This window comes from Lepisosteus oculatus, chromosome 11, assembly GCF_040954835.1.
Source record: "Lepisosteus oculatus isolate fLepOcu1 chromosome 11, fLepOcu1.hap2, whole genome shotgun sequence".
NCBI lineage: Eukaryota > Metazoa > Chordata > Actinopteri > Semionotiformes > Lepisosteidae > Lepisosteus > Lepisosteus oculatus.
In genome coordinates, this window is record NC_090706.1 from 6412292 (window position 1) to 6428307 (window position 16016).

The 16016-nt window shown below is 39.9% G+C and overlaps 1 protein-coding gene across 3 annotated transcripts in view; it reads right to left on the reverse strand.

Moving 5' to 3' along the window:
* Positions 1 to 12665: 12665 nt before the first annotated feature.
* Positions 12666 to 16016, reverse strand: part of LOC102688908 (cAMP-dependent protein kinase inhibitor beta-like) — a 35098-nt gene continuing 31747 nt past the window's right edge. For all 3 annotated transcript variants that reach the window (XM_069195444.1, XM_069195443.1, XM_069195445.1), the window contains exon 3: positions 12666 to 14252. In XM_069195444.1, coding sequence (XP_069051545.1) covers positions 14170 to 14252 — 83 coding nt within the window. In that variant the 3' untranslated portion in view covers positions 12666 to 14169. The remainder of the gene's footprint in view (positions 14253 to 16016) is intronic.

The following is a 16016-nucleotide window of genomic DNA, read 5'->3' on the forward strand; positions in this document are numbered from 1 at the left end:
AGTCTAGGCCAAATTGTTGTATGTGTGAATTTTGCAGGTATCAACAAAGTTTTTCAAGATTGTGGGCACTGCAAATGCGCTGTTATAAAAGACAGGGGTGGTACAAACAGTGTAGTTAAGCAGTTGTATCCAGAGCCACAATTCTTGTTGCAAATATATTATTACATTCTATATTATTATATATAAATTCTAGTTTATGCACCAATTGCTGTCTAATGTCAATTTACATGTCCAGCTACACAGACTCTGGATACAAGTTATCTGTAATCCCAGCTGGAATTAAACAAAAGTGAATCTACCTAAGTCCACACTAATTAAACACCTTTTTGTATTGTTCTTATGTGTAGACATCCTTTCCAAATCCTTGCAGTTCTCTTTCTCAGATGGTTCAGTTCACCTGTCATCCTGTGTCAGCATCTTGCAAACTTACCAGCAGTGATATGAACATGGCTTCAGAGAATGTTTCTGTGGAACATTATGTAATGCAGTTCTATTTCTGGAAAAACGCCTTGCATTTCATCAGTTACCAATACTGCGTCATACTGTGATGATCACACCACTGGGAGAAAAACTGGGAGAAAACAGTAGTCAAGGATGGAACACAACCCAGATATTAGTCTTTAGTGCTATGGTGCATTTTGTCTTGAATGTTGTTCCTCTCAGAAGGATATTCCAACTGTTCTGCACATTCTGAAACTGTGGCCAGACAATGTAACACAAAGCATGCAAAAGTGAACAGTGTTTTGAAAAACTAGCTACTGTACATAGGACAGCATGACTTGAAGTCATGGAATTGAAACCTCACTGAGAAACAGAGTCGTTTGGATCCCATCTTTAATGTGTCTTTAGAGTTGTCTTTGACTAAATGTGAATAGAATTCATTGCCTGTCATTAGGAACCCTTCATGGCAAGATGGAAGTACATTCAGCATATAGTATCTGATTAGTTAAATTAGTTAAGATTGCTTTAAATGACACACTCTATCAAAATAAGGACATTTTTGTTCATTACACTATATTTATTGATATATGGATTTTTAGCATCTGACTTTGATAGGAGTACGAAAGTGTGACAAAGACTTTAAAGAAAAAAAGCTTCATTGTGAAGCTTTGACAATTGCATTGATATTTTTAGCAAGTCTTATTTCTCTCACGCTTCAGAACACAACTTTAAAATGGGAGCAGGGAAAACTTTTGCTCAAGGGAAATAACTTACAGTAGTATTCTGAATATTTTAGATCAATGCTGTTTTATTCTTGTTTTTTCTACTTTGAAGTTGTCTTGCTTGAGGAATTGACTCATATTTTGTCCATTTAATACAGATATCCAGGCTCTCTCCATAATGATATTACCTTTCCAATTATTGTTAGCCATTCATTATTTAACTTTAAGGTCTGTGATTCTTTGGGCATTTCATAAGACTTGCAAGGAAGGGTTCACAATGCAGCCAAAAATGATTGATTTCCACAATATTCTGGGAACAAGTGATGCACATTTCCAAGTGCAGTTTTGGAAACCTGCTGCAGAGTCTGTGTGCAGCACTACCCTACTCTCCTACCCCCAATCAAATTAATCTTATTTGGGAATGTAAAGCAGTCTGTGTAACGCCCTGGGGGATTGGAGCAGATGGCGCTGGCTGGTTTTCTGTCCAAGCCTCTCACACTGACACCACCATGGGCAGACACCAGGACAAAGACGAGGAAATAAAAGAGGGGCTGTGCACCCTTGCTGATTGGACTGCAGCATTTTCAGACGTTAGGTGCAGATGTGTGGTGTGGAACTGTAATGGCGCTGTGGGCGGGCTGTGGGTTACTTTTATTTTACTTTCTGTTTCGCATCTGACCTGCTCAGCGACAGAGCTTGGCAGATTTTTTTTTATTCAGACCAAGCAGTCTCTGACTGGCGAAAGGATTATTTGATATGCTGTGGATGGAACCAGCAGCTGGTCCCAAAAAAGTGCTTAGCCAAATTTAGGATTTCCTTCTAAACTAAATCTGAGATATATGCAGCCCTGCTGCCAATGTTGAGGAGACTATTTAATTATTCTAAAGAGCTTTCCTTGGAGGCTACACAATGACATCTGGGCTACTAATAGTCAGTCAACTTTCCTTACATAATGTATACTTAGATGGACTTTTCAGACACACAGAAACATCATTGCTAATAATCTGTATTACTAAAGTAAGTTATAAACTATAGTATTTTAGACACCAGTTTGTAAACATGTATTCTTACCAATATAATTTTAGGGGAAAAAGTGTGGTGTTAATAATGTACCTCTACCTTATGTTTAGCAGAAAAAAAGATCACAAAAGAGAAGCTGATAAAATCATCCAAATTAATTTCCAGCATCAAGAGTCTTCTTTAGCTACGATGTTAGAAGAGTTCATTACCATCATATTGAGGCATTAATGGATATTTAAACATTTAATGAGATACAATTGTTTTAATAAGTGCCTTGGGTGATTAGCAGCAATCACAAGACTGTACGAGCCTGTGTGTGAGCACTTACTGTATGTGTCTTTCTGTATGGGCAATGTGAAAGCACGTTTTTTGCTTTATTCAAAAATCAAACTGAAGATACAAGTTAGAAACAATGATATAACTACATTCTGCCTGTCTGCACAACATGTAAAACTGGAAAACATGTCTAAACAAAGTGGTTTATTGTGATTGCCAATGGTACAGTAACGCAAACTGAAGACTAGGTTCTTACCAGTGTTACGAAAGACAGAGTTATCTTTATAATTCCATCATTTTTGTGTTGGTAAACATCAGCTCTGCTCCACAACTGTGAAGTTATGCAGGAGCTTGCCTTTATTTTGTTTGTCTAAGAAGCCATTCACCCCTATCCTAGCTCTCAACTTGCGTTGCTAGGAGACTCAGTGAGGAATACCTTGTGGAGCTCTTGTTCAGAGAGGAAAGATGATGTCGTTATTACTCTCCCATACTCATAATCTCAGGCGGCAGACAACGGGCTTCAACTGTGAGACCACATTTCCATTCCTCTTAGGTATTGCATTATGCAAACAACAGCTTTTTCAGACACCGATGGATTGACTTTGCCAGCAAAACAAGTGATTCAAAACTGCCACCAGAACAGATGAGTGCAAACCAACACATATCTGAATGTATAGTACATCTGACTCTGGGAAGGACAGCTTGGAGCTCAGACAACACCCAGTGACTGCCATTTTGATCCATAATTGAAAAATGTATCAATATTAACCATAAGTGGCTGGTTATTAACCATTCCTAGAGCCGAGTTTGAGAATTTGTTAGGGAATGTATAATTGTTTAAAGCATCCATTAATTCAAGCATAAATATTAGGCTGACCTCTGTGATACTCAGTGATGTCATGGTATTACCTAATGCTTCACCTTTGTTATCTCCATATGGGCTGGCATGTTGGCTATTAGTTACAAGAAATGCTTTTACAATCCCCTCCCTCAACACCACTGCTTTGACAGCATCAGGCAATAGATTTCCCCACTTGACTTTGTACAGTATGTGCTACTGAGACAGTGGAATGGGATTTTGTTTCTACACAGGAGCTGTGTAATTTAATAAATTGACTCCAACAATATATTCTCTGTCCTTGAAAAAATGATTTGAAAGGGAATCCAATGAAAGCAAAATGGGATCATTACATGTCCTTCTTGTTCAGACAAAATGATCTTTTTTAAACAAGCAAAAAACAGAATGGCCTTGCAAATTGGACAGCCTTGCGGTCCAATTTTCAATTCTATTTTCTGTTATTTTCCTCTTATTTCATTTCTTGCCCTTTGTGTGGTTCCATCGCTCTTTCTGTTCCTGCTAATACTTACACTAGTGACATGATGACTTACTACTGTTCCAGCCAAATTAGTTCTTCTTTTGTTGAGAAAGTTAGCAAGGCAAATGAGTTTATGTTGAACAATGCTCCAAGGTCCATTCAACTCTTAAGTCTTGGCATCACAGATTCCTGCCACACACCTGTCCCCTTCAGTCAATCACACAAAGCTTTTTCTTTGTTCTTATTTCCATTAATCTGAGGCTTCGAGAGCTGAACAAACTTTATTCTTCTAGTTTTGCTATATCAGGTAAATGGAACATAAATGGAAGGACGACAGTCTTCTCCTGAGATGGTCAGTGAGGCTGTTCTTTGTGGTTGCCACAAGAAAGCACCCAGTTTCCTTCCCTTAAATCATGCTTCTTCCCCTGACTTGCATCTTCTCATGACTTGTTCATTTACTGTAACACAGTCACTGCAGGAGAAGCTCTGGTCACTGAATGAACAGCACAGATCAATGCCGAACTGTGAACTTCGACTCATGCAGTGGGATAAACTTTGTACCACTGTTTCTGAAGATCTGTGAAAGGAGGTCTGTTAGCCAGTGCTGACACTTGAGGTATTTAAAGGCCAAAAACCAAGTTGCTTCTTCAGTATCCATTGTCATCGTGGACCATTAGATGTTAAGGATGCATTCTTGTATGTAACATTATTGTTAAAGAGACAGAGTGACTCAGCCAGTAAACGCACTTGTTCAGAGGTCAAGCCCTTCACCATTGGTTCGAGTCAGGGTCATGGCATACGTCGGCTGTGACCATTTCCCACCCAGCAGCAGCTTAGACTTGGCCAAGCGCCACTGAGAGGGGCTTGATTCAGCCAGGCATTATGAGACAGAAGCAAACGTACGGTGTTGTCAATGAATACTGATGAGTCCTGCTTTTGATCCTAACTCTGGGTGCGACATTTGTGTTAAAAAGGCAGATGGCTTGATAGTGCAGCTGCAGAGGGGGGTGTGCACAGTTTTCATGCCTCCCATGCTGACACGAGGAGTGAAGCAGCGGAGCTTGATTGGCAGCTGTTGATTGCAGATTGAGGTGCTGTGAAAAAGACAGCTAATTGGCTGTTCTTATTATTCCAAAAGAAAAAGAAAACTAATTCAGTACTGTATAATAATCCACGTTGCCATCACTATTGCATAAAATGAACCAATCACTCTGTTCATTCTTTGAAATTTAACAATGCATTCTGCAAATACCAATCTTTGTAGATCCTGCTTCATGTTGTTAAGAAGTACTTTGTATTTCCTTCAGAAGCACCAGCTAATTTTATACCTTGTGGTAGGAGCACAAGTACACCAGAAAATACCTGAGATCCTTTTTATAGAAATGGCAATATTTTAGTTTATTCTTATAACCCCCCTTGCTACCATTCCAATTTTACTGAAAGCACAGCCAGAGCTGTTTTGCCATTGTTCTGCCAGTGAAAAGTATAAAAGAATCATTACAAGGACGATGAGGTGGTGCTGATTGAATGCCATCTTGTGATGCATTCTGCATCTTTAAACACACAAAAGAGAGGCCAGGATCAGCTGCCCAGCCTCCCTGGGCCAAGACAGCTTGCTACTAACAAAAGAGACAATTATTACCACAGCAAAAACAAAACCCTCCACTGAATCACTCAGGCGCTTGGTATTCTTTGCTGTTTAACACTGCTCTTGCTGATTCCTCAGCCTCGTTATCTTTCATTTCTATTTGCATTATTCAGTTAATTCATTTTCATGCATTTTTTTGTTATACAAGAAGATGCACACTTCCAGGTCTGGTGACCCAGAGTGCAATAATTAAAACGTATACCATACCCTGATCATCCCATGGTTATTTCTCATCCAGGCAGAAAGCAGTTACCCCATAATATACATCTAACAGTAAAATGAAAATTAAAATAAAATATAAGGTATATACAGTATACTGCCATGTGAAAGTGTCCCAATTTATTTAATTGCAAATAATGCACATACATTCACATTTTTTTAATTAATATCTTTGATCAAAATGATGAATGGGGTGAATACTTCTGCAAGGCACTGTAGCTTGATAAGAGTAATCTGTGGTTATCAAAAGTGTATATCATATTAACGTCATTCTTTTCACTCAATTATTTTAGTTTTCAAAGTGACTGAGTGTCAAAACAGTGATTTAATTCTGACCATTCCCCAGTCTCCAGTCCATATGAAAGAATACATTTAGCCATGGCTGAAGTCAGTTTAATATGGTATGAAGACCTTTCTGAAAATATTAGATTGATAACTGAAGGCTTTGTAATATTTTTGAACGGAAGTGTCTTTAAATTCTTTTGTTCTGTTGTCAGAGAGGCCAGTGTTTTCAAAGAATTCGAAGCCGCCCCAGTCTGCCACACAGCCAGGGCCCAGAGTTCAGCTGCACACTGGGCGGAGCAGCCGGGACCCAGAGACACTGCGGGGATGGGAGTGATGTAGGAGATGCTGAATCAGGGCCTGTTACCATCACGCGACACCGCAGGGACGGTGACACAAGGACCGAGCTGGGGGAGACGCAGGAGGAGGGGAGCAAGGAAAAGGGAGAGGTGTGGAAACAAGAAGAAAGAAATGAGAAATAAATAACGAAAATGATAACTGCATGATAAGACCATGTAGTCTGAGAAAATAAGGCAGTGAAACACAAGGAATGAACCAGAGAATTGATATCAAAAGACATGTGAGGACTGGAAGGAATGAGAAATTGGAGCAGAAGACTCCTCCCTGTCTATTTCAAAGAAGAAATGAGGATTCTTTCACAGTGCCTCGTACAGTGAGCTAAATATAGAACCTTCTCTCCCCTGCCGTTTCCCTGGCTGAAATGCATGCAGTAGCAACAGTCTGCTGGCATTGCTCAGACAGCCAAGAGCCGTGGAGTTAAAGGGAGAGCAACAATTCTCAACAGGAAAACAGCTGCTATCCCCTCCTTCTAATGTTTCACTGTCTACATGGAAGCAAATTCACCGTCTGCTGACCTGAATCAAGACACCTATGTGCTTTTGTTTTAAAGCATCCACTGACCTGACCTTTTATGATTTAGAAAAAAACTACAGTATTATATATATAACTGAACAAGTAATAGGTTTATTCCAGGCTGAAAAAAAGAAGAAAGAACACATGCTGACGCAGTTACACACCTGAACTATATATAATTGTATGTTCACACAAAGTGTTTTAGAGACACTACGTTTTTCTTTGTTACAGTACTGAGAGGCATTAAAAATGCAACATATTGGAATATCAGAACCTTTTACATTTGTCATGTTTATGTTTATTAATATAGTTAAGCAAATGCTAAGTATTCATGTACTGAACATGGAAGATAATTGAAAGAAAAGTTTGACAGAAATTCTAAATTATTTATTTCAAAAATCATAGTCTATCCCTCCTGTTCATCTCTAAGCTTTCCTGAAGATGACTAGTGGTACCAAGCATAGGAGCAAGTAAAATTCTGAGGGACAAAGTAAACATCACACTAATATTAGCTGTGCTACAACCAGATCTCCAGGATTTCTGTCAGTTGCAGAGTCTTGATCTGTTTTCAAACACAAGAATAAGTGTAAAGTGAAGTCACTTGTATAGTGTTGTAGGATTGCTTAGTCCGATTGTTTAGTCAATCACCAGAGGTACTGTATGGTGACATTCACCTACATCAGAACCTTTTGTCAAGTCAAACACTTGAGCTCTTCTAACAAAAGACATTGAAAGACGGTATTATTCAATGAACTCATAATTCTCTTTGGGGGAAGGTGAGGCACAGTCTAGGTGGCTGTATTCACAAAACAAAGTCAATTTGTACCGCTCTAGCAGTTGCTCACAAGTGTGTGTAGTTGTGTGCGAAGGAGACAGTGAAAAGGGTGAACAGAGCTCCAGAACATGGCTTTAGTGAGCTCGTCCGGCAAGGGTCAGAGGTCGTACATAAATAGGGCATGGCTGGTGAGTCCTTACAGGATGAAAGGCAAGTTCATTAGGATTTCAAGACCAGAAGGCTTTTTTGTTGGTGACACTCGGGAGTGTGGAGACCTCTTATTCAAAGGTCACTGAATATACATAAGCACACAGGGAGGCTTGGGGCACCTTCTGGTGGGTAGACTGTCCCAGAGGACACGAACACATGCTAAGGAGTCACTGTCAGTCCCTACAACAGTTCACAGTGAGGTTTCCTGGCTGCAAGGAAGGAAAAGCACAGCCTCTTAAATAAAAGATCACTCTTACATAAGGGCTTTAAAGTGCAGTCTAGCAAAGCAACACCAGGGAGAGCTTTGAAATGATCGGGCCTCGTTCTTGTCTTTCATTCTCTCATGGGGACAGAGCCATGATGACACGTTCTCCCGCATGTGATTGCAAAGCTGGGAGCAGGCAATGTAATCCAGCATGGAAGGAAAACCCCCCTTTCGGCGGTGTCCTTCAATGCAATTGCCTGATTCAATTTGGCAGCAGCGAGGAGCATTGGTTAAGGGCACAGGGTTTGTATCTGGAAAGCTGTGGGCTCAGATCTGAGATGTGTCTTTGACGAAAGTACCTCATCTGAATCGATCTAGGGAAATACACAGCTGTATACACGGGTGCAAATGTAAGTCACTTTCGATAAAAGCAACAACCAAATAAATGAGTAAGTAATATGACGCACCTATTCTCATTATTTCATGTGCTGTAAGAGTTTGTTAATCAGTGCTGGAACCTTTCCCCTGTGGAGCAATCTCTGGTGTGTTTGTTAGATTTTCCATCTACTGTATTGCTGATATATTCCACTCAAACAACACATATTAATTTCATTATTAACATTGCTAGTTTTATTTATAAGTGTTCTTCAAATAATTCATAGGATAGCACATGAATAATAAACTTGATGGGAGTAAAAAGAAAGACAAAAATGAGCACAGTAAATTGACCCACTACAAACCCAAAGTAAAACAAAATTGCAGAGAGCCTGATATCTTGGGTTTGGGCAGTGAGCGTCACAGACTGCGCGCTGTGCAGGAGAAGGCGCTGTCTCTGGCTGTGTGGAGCCTGGTCTTCAATATTGTAAGAAGGCCTCAACTTGGCCTGTCAGCTTCCCTCTCGAAAAATAAAATTCCATGAAAACTCAGAATTATTCCCTTCAGAAAAGTCAGTACCATGTGCTCCTTGGTTAAAATGCATCCTAAATGCATCTTTTTCCTGGGTGTTGTTATTCTTATTGTGTGGCTGATTCACGCCAATATCATCCTGAACAACATTTTCACTCCCAGCATTTTCTGGCACAGCACATGTGGAGGCCTGCGGCCAGCTGTGGAAATGCAGCTTATTTTAAGCACTTGTTATCGCTTTAACTCACTAACCCTTCTTCCGTCGCCCACTTCTCCTTCCTGACACACTCACTGATTACGATCACACTCTTCCAGTTTGGGGGCGTGTTGGTATCTTGAGGAGAAGCTGCAATATTTGTTCTGTAAAAGGCTGTAATGGTTTCTGGATGTAAACACATACTGTAGGTAACCACCATTTCCTTAAGGATTAGCCACCCTAGTAACAAGTTACTTAGCAACTGCACTGCCTCTACCTATACTGCACAAATGTTGTTCTTAACGGCTCAGGTACGGGCTCTGAGCTTTTTGGGTGGGAATAATAAGGCATATCTGGAGCTGGTTGCCATGGAGACGAAAAAGGCTGTCTGAAAGTCGGGCTGAAATGTCATGATTAAGAAGACGCCCATTCCATGGCTTGAGTGAGAGAATTTAATCCCTGCCACTGACTCTGTGTATCTGCTCCCTCTCTTCCCTGCTGTAGAGAGAGCATGGTTTCTGCGGGAAACAGTTCATGACCCAGGCAGACTCAGCACAGTCAGCAAAAGAATATGATACAGGTACATCCATTTTAGACAAATGCATATTCCTGTAATACATTTGTAATAATGTTGGGGTGTTACAGTATACATACTGTATATAAAGCTGAACAGAGCTGATCTGAATCAAAGCCGATTTTGGGGATAATGATTTTAAGTACTAATGAAAAGCCTTTAGAATCAATGTTAGAGCTATTTTTTTTTAATTGGGAACAACAGGAAAGATCCTCGTTTCCTATATACCAATATAGGTATTTGCTGAATCAATGTAGCTGTTATTTATTACTTGGGTGGCCATTTGATTGCTAACTTGTCTGGTTACTAACATCTGATTAATTCAAGAATGCAGTGAAGACTTTGAAGGTAGATTTTTTCCAGCTAGAAACATAGCATAAAAACATGATTTGTGTGAAACTGGATTCTTTACAGCCATTCCAATCCAACGCATTTTTGCCTTTAAGAGCCAAGAAATGTGAAGGTATACTGTATATCAAAAAGTCCTCCAACCTTCTGAGGAGAGGCCTCTCACAACCCAGTTTTAAAAAAATATATGTTTCGGTACAGAAATGCAATAAGACAACGTGCCTAAACACAATCATTAAAGCTGTGAAAGGGGTATTCTGAATGGTAACAGCAGCTGATTTATCTGATAGTGTAGCGTGTCGAACTGGGGATCATTCTCAGAATGTGTTTGACTGTCCAGTGTTTAAAAGCACAAAGTATGGACGTCAGCAGGCAATGTAGTCAGCAGCCTTCCTTTTTTAGGTCAGAATCCAAAAGTACCAATAAATGGATATTACACATGTGGTCTTTTCCATCAGTCCATCCATTTTCTAACCGCTTTCTCGAATACAGGGTCTCTGGGGAGCCAGAGCCTATCACGGTAAGCAATGGGTGCAAGGCAGGATACAGGATACACCCTGGACAGGACTCCAGCCCATTACAGGCTGCTGTGTTCTATAATTGCCAATTGCTGTTAGTACAGTAAGTGCAACGCTTCTCATCCCAGAGGATCCCTAAGTGCCTCAGATTTAGGGGGGGATTCTCATCCAACACTGAAGCGCAGCACCCAGCTCTGAGATGAGCAGGACCCATCATGTGCCAGTACCCCTCTACAAGACAGAATAGGTCGAGAAGCGAGACATTAATTCACTCAATGAGCTGGGGGAAATTAAGGTTGTACAGCACTGAAGTAGGCATTAGCCAGCATGGTAGGGTTCTCAGACCTAGTTTAACAAACACTGTCAGTGTCGGGTCATTTTTAATGCCCAAGAAGTCTGGCCTTCTGCAGTGCAGTGTCCCCAGTACATCATGAGAGGCCTTTGGCTAAGGAGATCTGGTTCGCTATGCTGAGTACTACTGTACCTATTCGTCCACTAACCACGTTATTTTTCATTTGGGTGGCTCTATTATGAAGTGACAGAAACCAGGCTGAAACAGGTAACTCTCTCACAATGACTCTCCAGGGAGTTGAGATGGAAAGTTTGGTTGCTGGAAATGTTCAAACGAATGAATGCTTTAATGTCAAAAGCGCTTTTTGTGTGTCTGAGTAGATGGAGGACAGCTTCGAAGCAAAAATTATTACTGTCATTCCTTGGGGCATTGTCTTTGATATGACAGCACAAACTCTTGAAATACTTTGATTTTATTCTAGTTTGTATTCTTAAAGCTGTCACACAGAAGCAGTCAACTGTTTTCACTGGACTCTCTGGAGGCAACTGTCCTTAGCTGAATCCAATTTATTTTTGGCATGAGATTGTAAAAGCTTTATCTTGGTGATCTTAGCTCGTTATCTTCTTTGCTCTTATCAGACAGGCTCAAGTCATATTAGAAAGTACTTTCAGAGTCTTACATTTTAAGAGTCCATTTTCCTAGGCTGGCCAAATTTACTTAAAAAGCAATGCAGACATTATTATTAGTTCAGGTGGGGAGCTGCGTCAGCATGCGTAGTCTGCAAAAGAACAGGTAATAGGTTTATTCCATGCTGAAAAGAGAAGAGAGAAAACACAACGTTTTGGTTGTGAAGCCTTCTTCAGGTGTGAGGTGTTCAGGCCTTCTTCATTATTATAATTATTATACAGAAATACCAGCCCAAGCTGCCAGTGCAATACAGCTGTTGTAAATGGGACAGATAACTGTGTCTCTCTTTTACCTCCAAGTACTTCTATCACAGTCTGGATTCCTCTTGCTCTTAACCTGTTCATAATTCAAATTGATTTCCTTCAGGACTAAAGATTGCAAAAGTTGCATCATGAGTTATGTTAATTATTGACAACGTCTGAAATGTTTCCCCGAATAGTGGCATTTGAACACTAGGTAAATGAAATGACATTCATTTTTTGCTAGCAAATCAATCATATAATTAATTTTTATCCATTGTCATTAATGATGATCCATCAATTTCTAACATGTGCACATAAAGAAAATAGTTTGCTTCCCACCAGCTTGAGAAGGTTCTTCAAAAGCTTGCCTTCTGGACGTGCTGCTAAAAGCATTCCAATGTCTTGTGGAGCATATTTAGAATATGTCTCCACCTAGTGAGTAGCAGTGTGTCTAAGAACTTTGTACTTTCTTTTCCAGAGATAATATTTGTAATGTCTCTATCAGGTGCTTTTTTGAACTGAGAAACTCTAAAATAATTTAATCAGCTAGTTAAGAACAGTCATATACAGTGTTTTTAAAAATTACATATTTCATGTGTTAACAGTGTTCCATTTTTCAGCACTTATTATAGGTAAAATTTATGCTAGAAGTATGTCTTTATTGTCATTCCTTTTGATATTTAACATCTGATTTAATTTAATTCTGAGCAAGTTATTATGGAATAGTAGCATTGTGTAACTTAAATTTTGTTAAGGTTGCGAGTTTAGTGTACATAGCTATCCGCTGATAATCTTCTTTGGTATTGGTCATTTCAGATTCTGGCAACATTTAATAAAATGTACATTTCTTTTAAACACCAATCTGTCTGTTTTGGGCAGGAAAAGTGACTGGTGAGAAAAATGAAAAATGACATAAAATGCTTTTGTGTTTTATTGTATCACACAACAGGACCAGCATTTTGTTTTATATGAAAGGAAATAAGTACACCATTAAAAATAATACAAATAAAGGCATTTATTAGTTTCACAAGTGTTCTGGCAATCTGACTGTTCTGTCTAGATTTGTATGTGATGAAGGTTCACTTGAATGTTACAATGCCAGACCATGAGTGCTGAAGGTGCTTTTCCCAATGTGTTGGGGAGAGAGAACAAAACTATTTCAAGTTGTATTCCTCCCTTCCATGTATTGTACTTTACATAAACAATCTATATACTGTATCTTATATATAAAACATGTATACGCTTATACTTGTTCAAGTGGGTAAATTCAATCTAATATCAGACACATACAACAGTATGTACAACTCAAGCAGGTGAACTGTCAGTATTTGTTGTTTCTCACCAGGGGTTTCAGTTCATCGTTCACTAGCAAAAAACACTTGTCCCTCTTAGTGCGTCTGTGATTTGAAGATTGTTCACAAAATCTGGACGTCTTGAAGATTCCTCACCGCCTCTGTGGAATGCCATTACAAGATTGTGTAGCCATTTCTTTGTCTAAACATCAAAATTGTCTCAGAGAAAGTCTTGTTTTTTACACTAAAAAGCCAGACACTTCTTTCCATTCATTATGGTGAGAGAGACAACATTGGATTCTTATTATTTCCTATAATTCAAAAGGACTGTCAGTGATTTTCTACTTTTGGGCAATGGTCATGCTCCAGTTATTGGATTGTTGCCATGGAGAGAAGCTATCCTTCGTAGCTACTGTATCACTGTGGAAATCTTATTGGGAATGCAGATGTGGGCAGGATAGATTAAATATAAGATTTTCCCCAAACCATATTCCTAGGAGAAACACGGATTCGAAGAAATTGAGAACAAGTCTGGAAACTCGTTCAAATTCTGAGCCTTCCTTGTGCATGACCTTGTCAGCTTTCTGGGAGTTAAAGATCTCATGTTATCTTTCCCCATTTGGACATCTTCTGGGTGGTGCTAGCCTAGGCCAGAGATGAAACTGTTTTGCTTATGCAGAAGAAAAATGTCAAATCCACAGGTGATACTCATTCCTTCTTAAAAAAACGACAATACAAAACTTCCTCAGGAGTGTTCATTGGATAGTCCAGCAAAGCATGGAAAATGAGTTTTTTCCTTCCTCTCACCTTCCTGCTGAGCTCAGATTGATTTTAAAAAGGAAGGTTTTGTCCGCTGTTTGAGTTCAAAATAATTGTTTAATTTCTGTCTTCAAAGCGTAGGGAAACTGACACCCTCTCTCCCCCTCTCTCTCCCTCTCTGTCCCTCATCTGGTCAAGGTAGGGCTCCCAGGCCCCACGCTGCAGCCAAACAGTCCCCCCAGAAGTGGCTGTCGGTCACGGCAACGTGACGAGTGACTAAACGGATTGGCTCCCGACAGTCCATCTCTCTCTATCCCCTCCGTACTGACACCCCGCTCCAGGCATATTCCAGTGTGCCCCCGTGTCTCTTAAGATCCATCCTTCACCTCGGAACTCTCCGACGGTGGAGGGGCCTCCTCCGAGGTGGGGGACTGCGCACCTTCTGACCCATCTGGGGGAAAAAGAGACAGAGGTGGTCCTGAGCCTCGAGTGAACCAAAAACTTCCGCCCACCCGCCGACTGCTGATTCCAAACCTGCAATGTTTTATACCCGACGGTTTTATATTTGTTATATTTCAGACTTCCAGGTTGTCCCCGCTACTAAATGAAAAACTGCCATCTGATGGGCTTGAAATTTGTTTCCACCAGGAGGACACAAGTATGCAGGACTTAGACTTATTTAGCATTAGACAAAACTGCGTCCCTGACTCTTAGGCCTTGACCTTCATGGTAGACATGTCTCCTAAGCAGCCCTTTGAAGTTAAATGTGTCAGACCAGCTGTTCTTCATGAGCTGCCACTGCCCTTCCCCTTGTTGGAAGAAAGGAGGTGGAGTTTGGATTAATTTGGGGTGAATACAAAGGGCAAAAACGGACCTCAAAACCAAGCCAGCTTTAAGAAGTCCTTCCTCGCCTTTCATTAGCTGTGTTTATTAGTTAACAAATATGTGCTAGTTACTCCTCTGGTGCTGTTAGGATGTACGGGGATATGAGGTGACATGTGAGTACTTCAGTGTCTTGCGATGCAAGTCGAGAAAAAATGAGTTTCCTGCCTAAACTGTAGCTTCACTGGGTAACTGGGAACTTACATTTCAATCTCACCCAGGCCTTAGGGGGACTTGATCTTCTATATATTGTAAGATATTGTACATGCAACATACAGTATATGTCTTAAGGTCTGATAATGTGAATACGGTGTTCCTTCTTGGTGGAAAATCTTTCTAAAACATATTATTCACATAACCAAACCACATCCTTCAAGCAACATTTTGAAATGTTATTATATATTTAATATTTTCAACTATTAGTGAGGGACTAGCTGTGTTAGCATCGCACATTATGACACAGAATCAATGTAACCATCATCAAGTCACGTAGATTTGTCATAATATAGAAGGAAGAAACTGATGATACAGTCTACAGTACGTCTTTTTATCTGTGTACTGTAGATGAGGCCTTTTAATTTTAAATTTACAGAAAAACTGATCTGCTGTGTTCTAGGAGGTTACTGCACTTTCCATACTCTTCCTCATGTTAGGGTATTCTCCAGATTTTAAGGTTCCCTGCCTTTTTCAAGTCATGCTGGTTAGGCTCATCAGTGCCCAAATTCCAGGTGAGAACTGGAGCAAGCTATTTCACACACATACTGTGGTTTCAGAAAATATGCCCTTTATTATATGGGAGTGTTTAAACTCTCTTAAAATCCATGATGAGGAATATTTAAAGAACTTCATAATCCAAACGTAAAGAAGTGAGACTTTAAAAGTGAAAATACATTCTGTGTCTCGTTCAGTATGACACAGTATTTACATTTAATTGAAAAAGACAATGCTTTTACTGAGCAGAAGCCTTTTCCCGCCTTTACACTTTCCAACAACCTAGATTTCTCAAAGTCTCAAAGAGAAGATGATGATTGAGAGAAACATTTTGGAAAGGTGCTTATTTATCAGATGTTTGACACTCCTGAAAATCCCAGCAGCAGAACTAAAGACATTTTATTCACAAAGCAGGGGTGATGTGTTTCTGTGGTACACAACAGAAAAAGAGACCTTTTCTGTCAGCCAAACTGGATGGACAGAAAGACAGAGCACACGATGCCCTGCTAGATCAGCCATGGAAGTCACTGTTTTTCTGTGCTTTTGGTCAGTCGGTAAAAATTCCTCCTATAATTTCTTACATTTTTGTTTCACTTTTCATCACAGAGAATCTCAGAGCCCT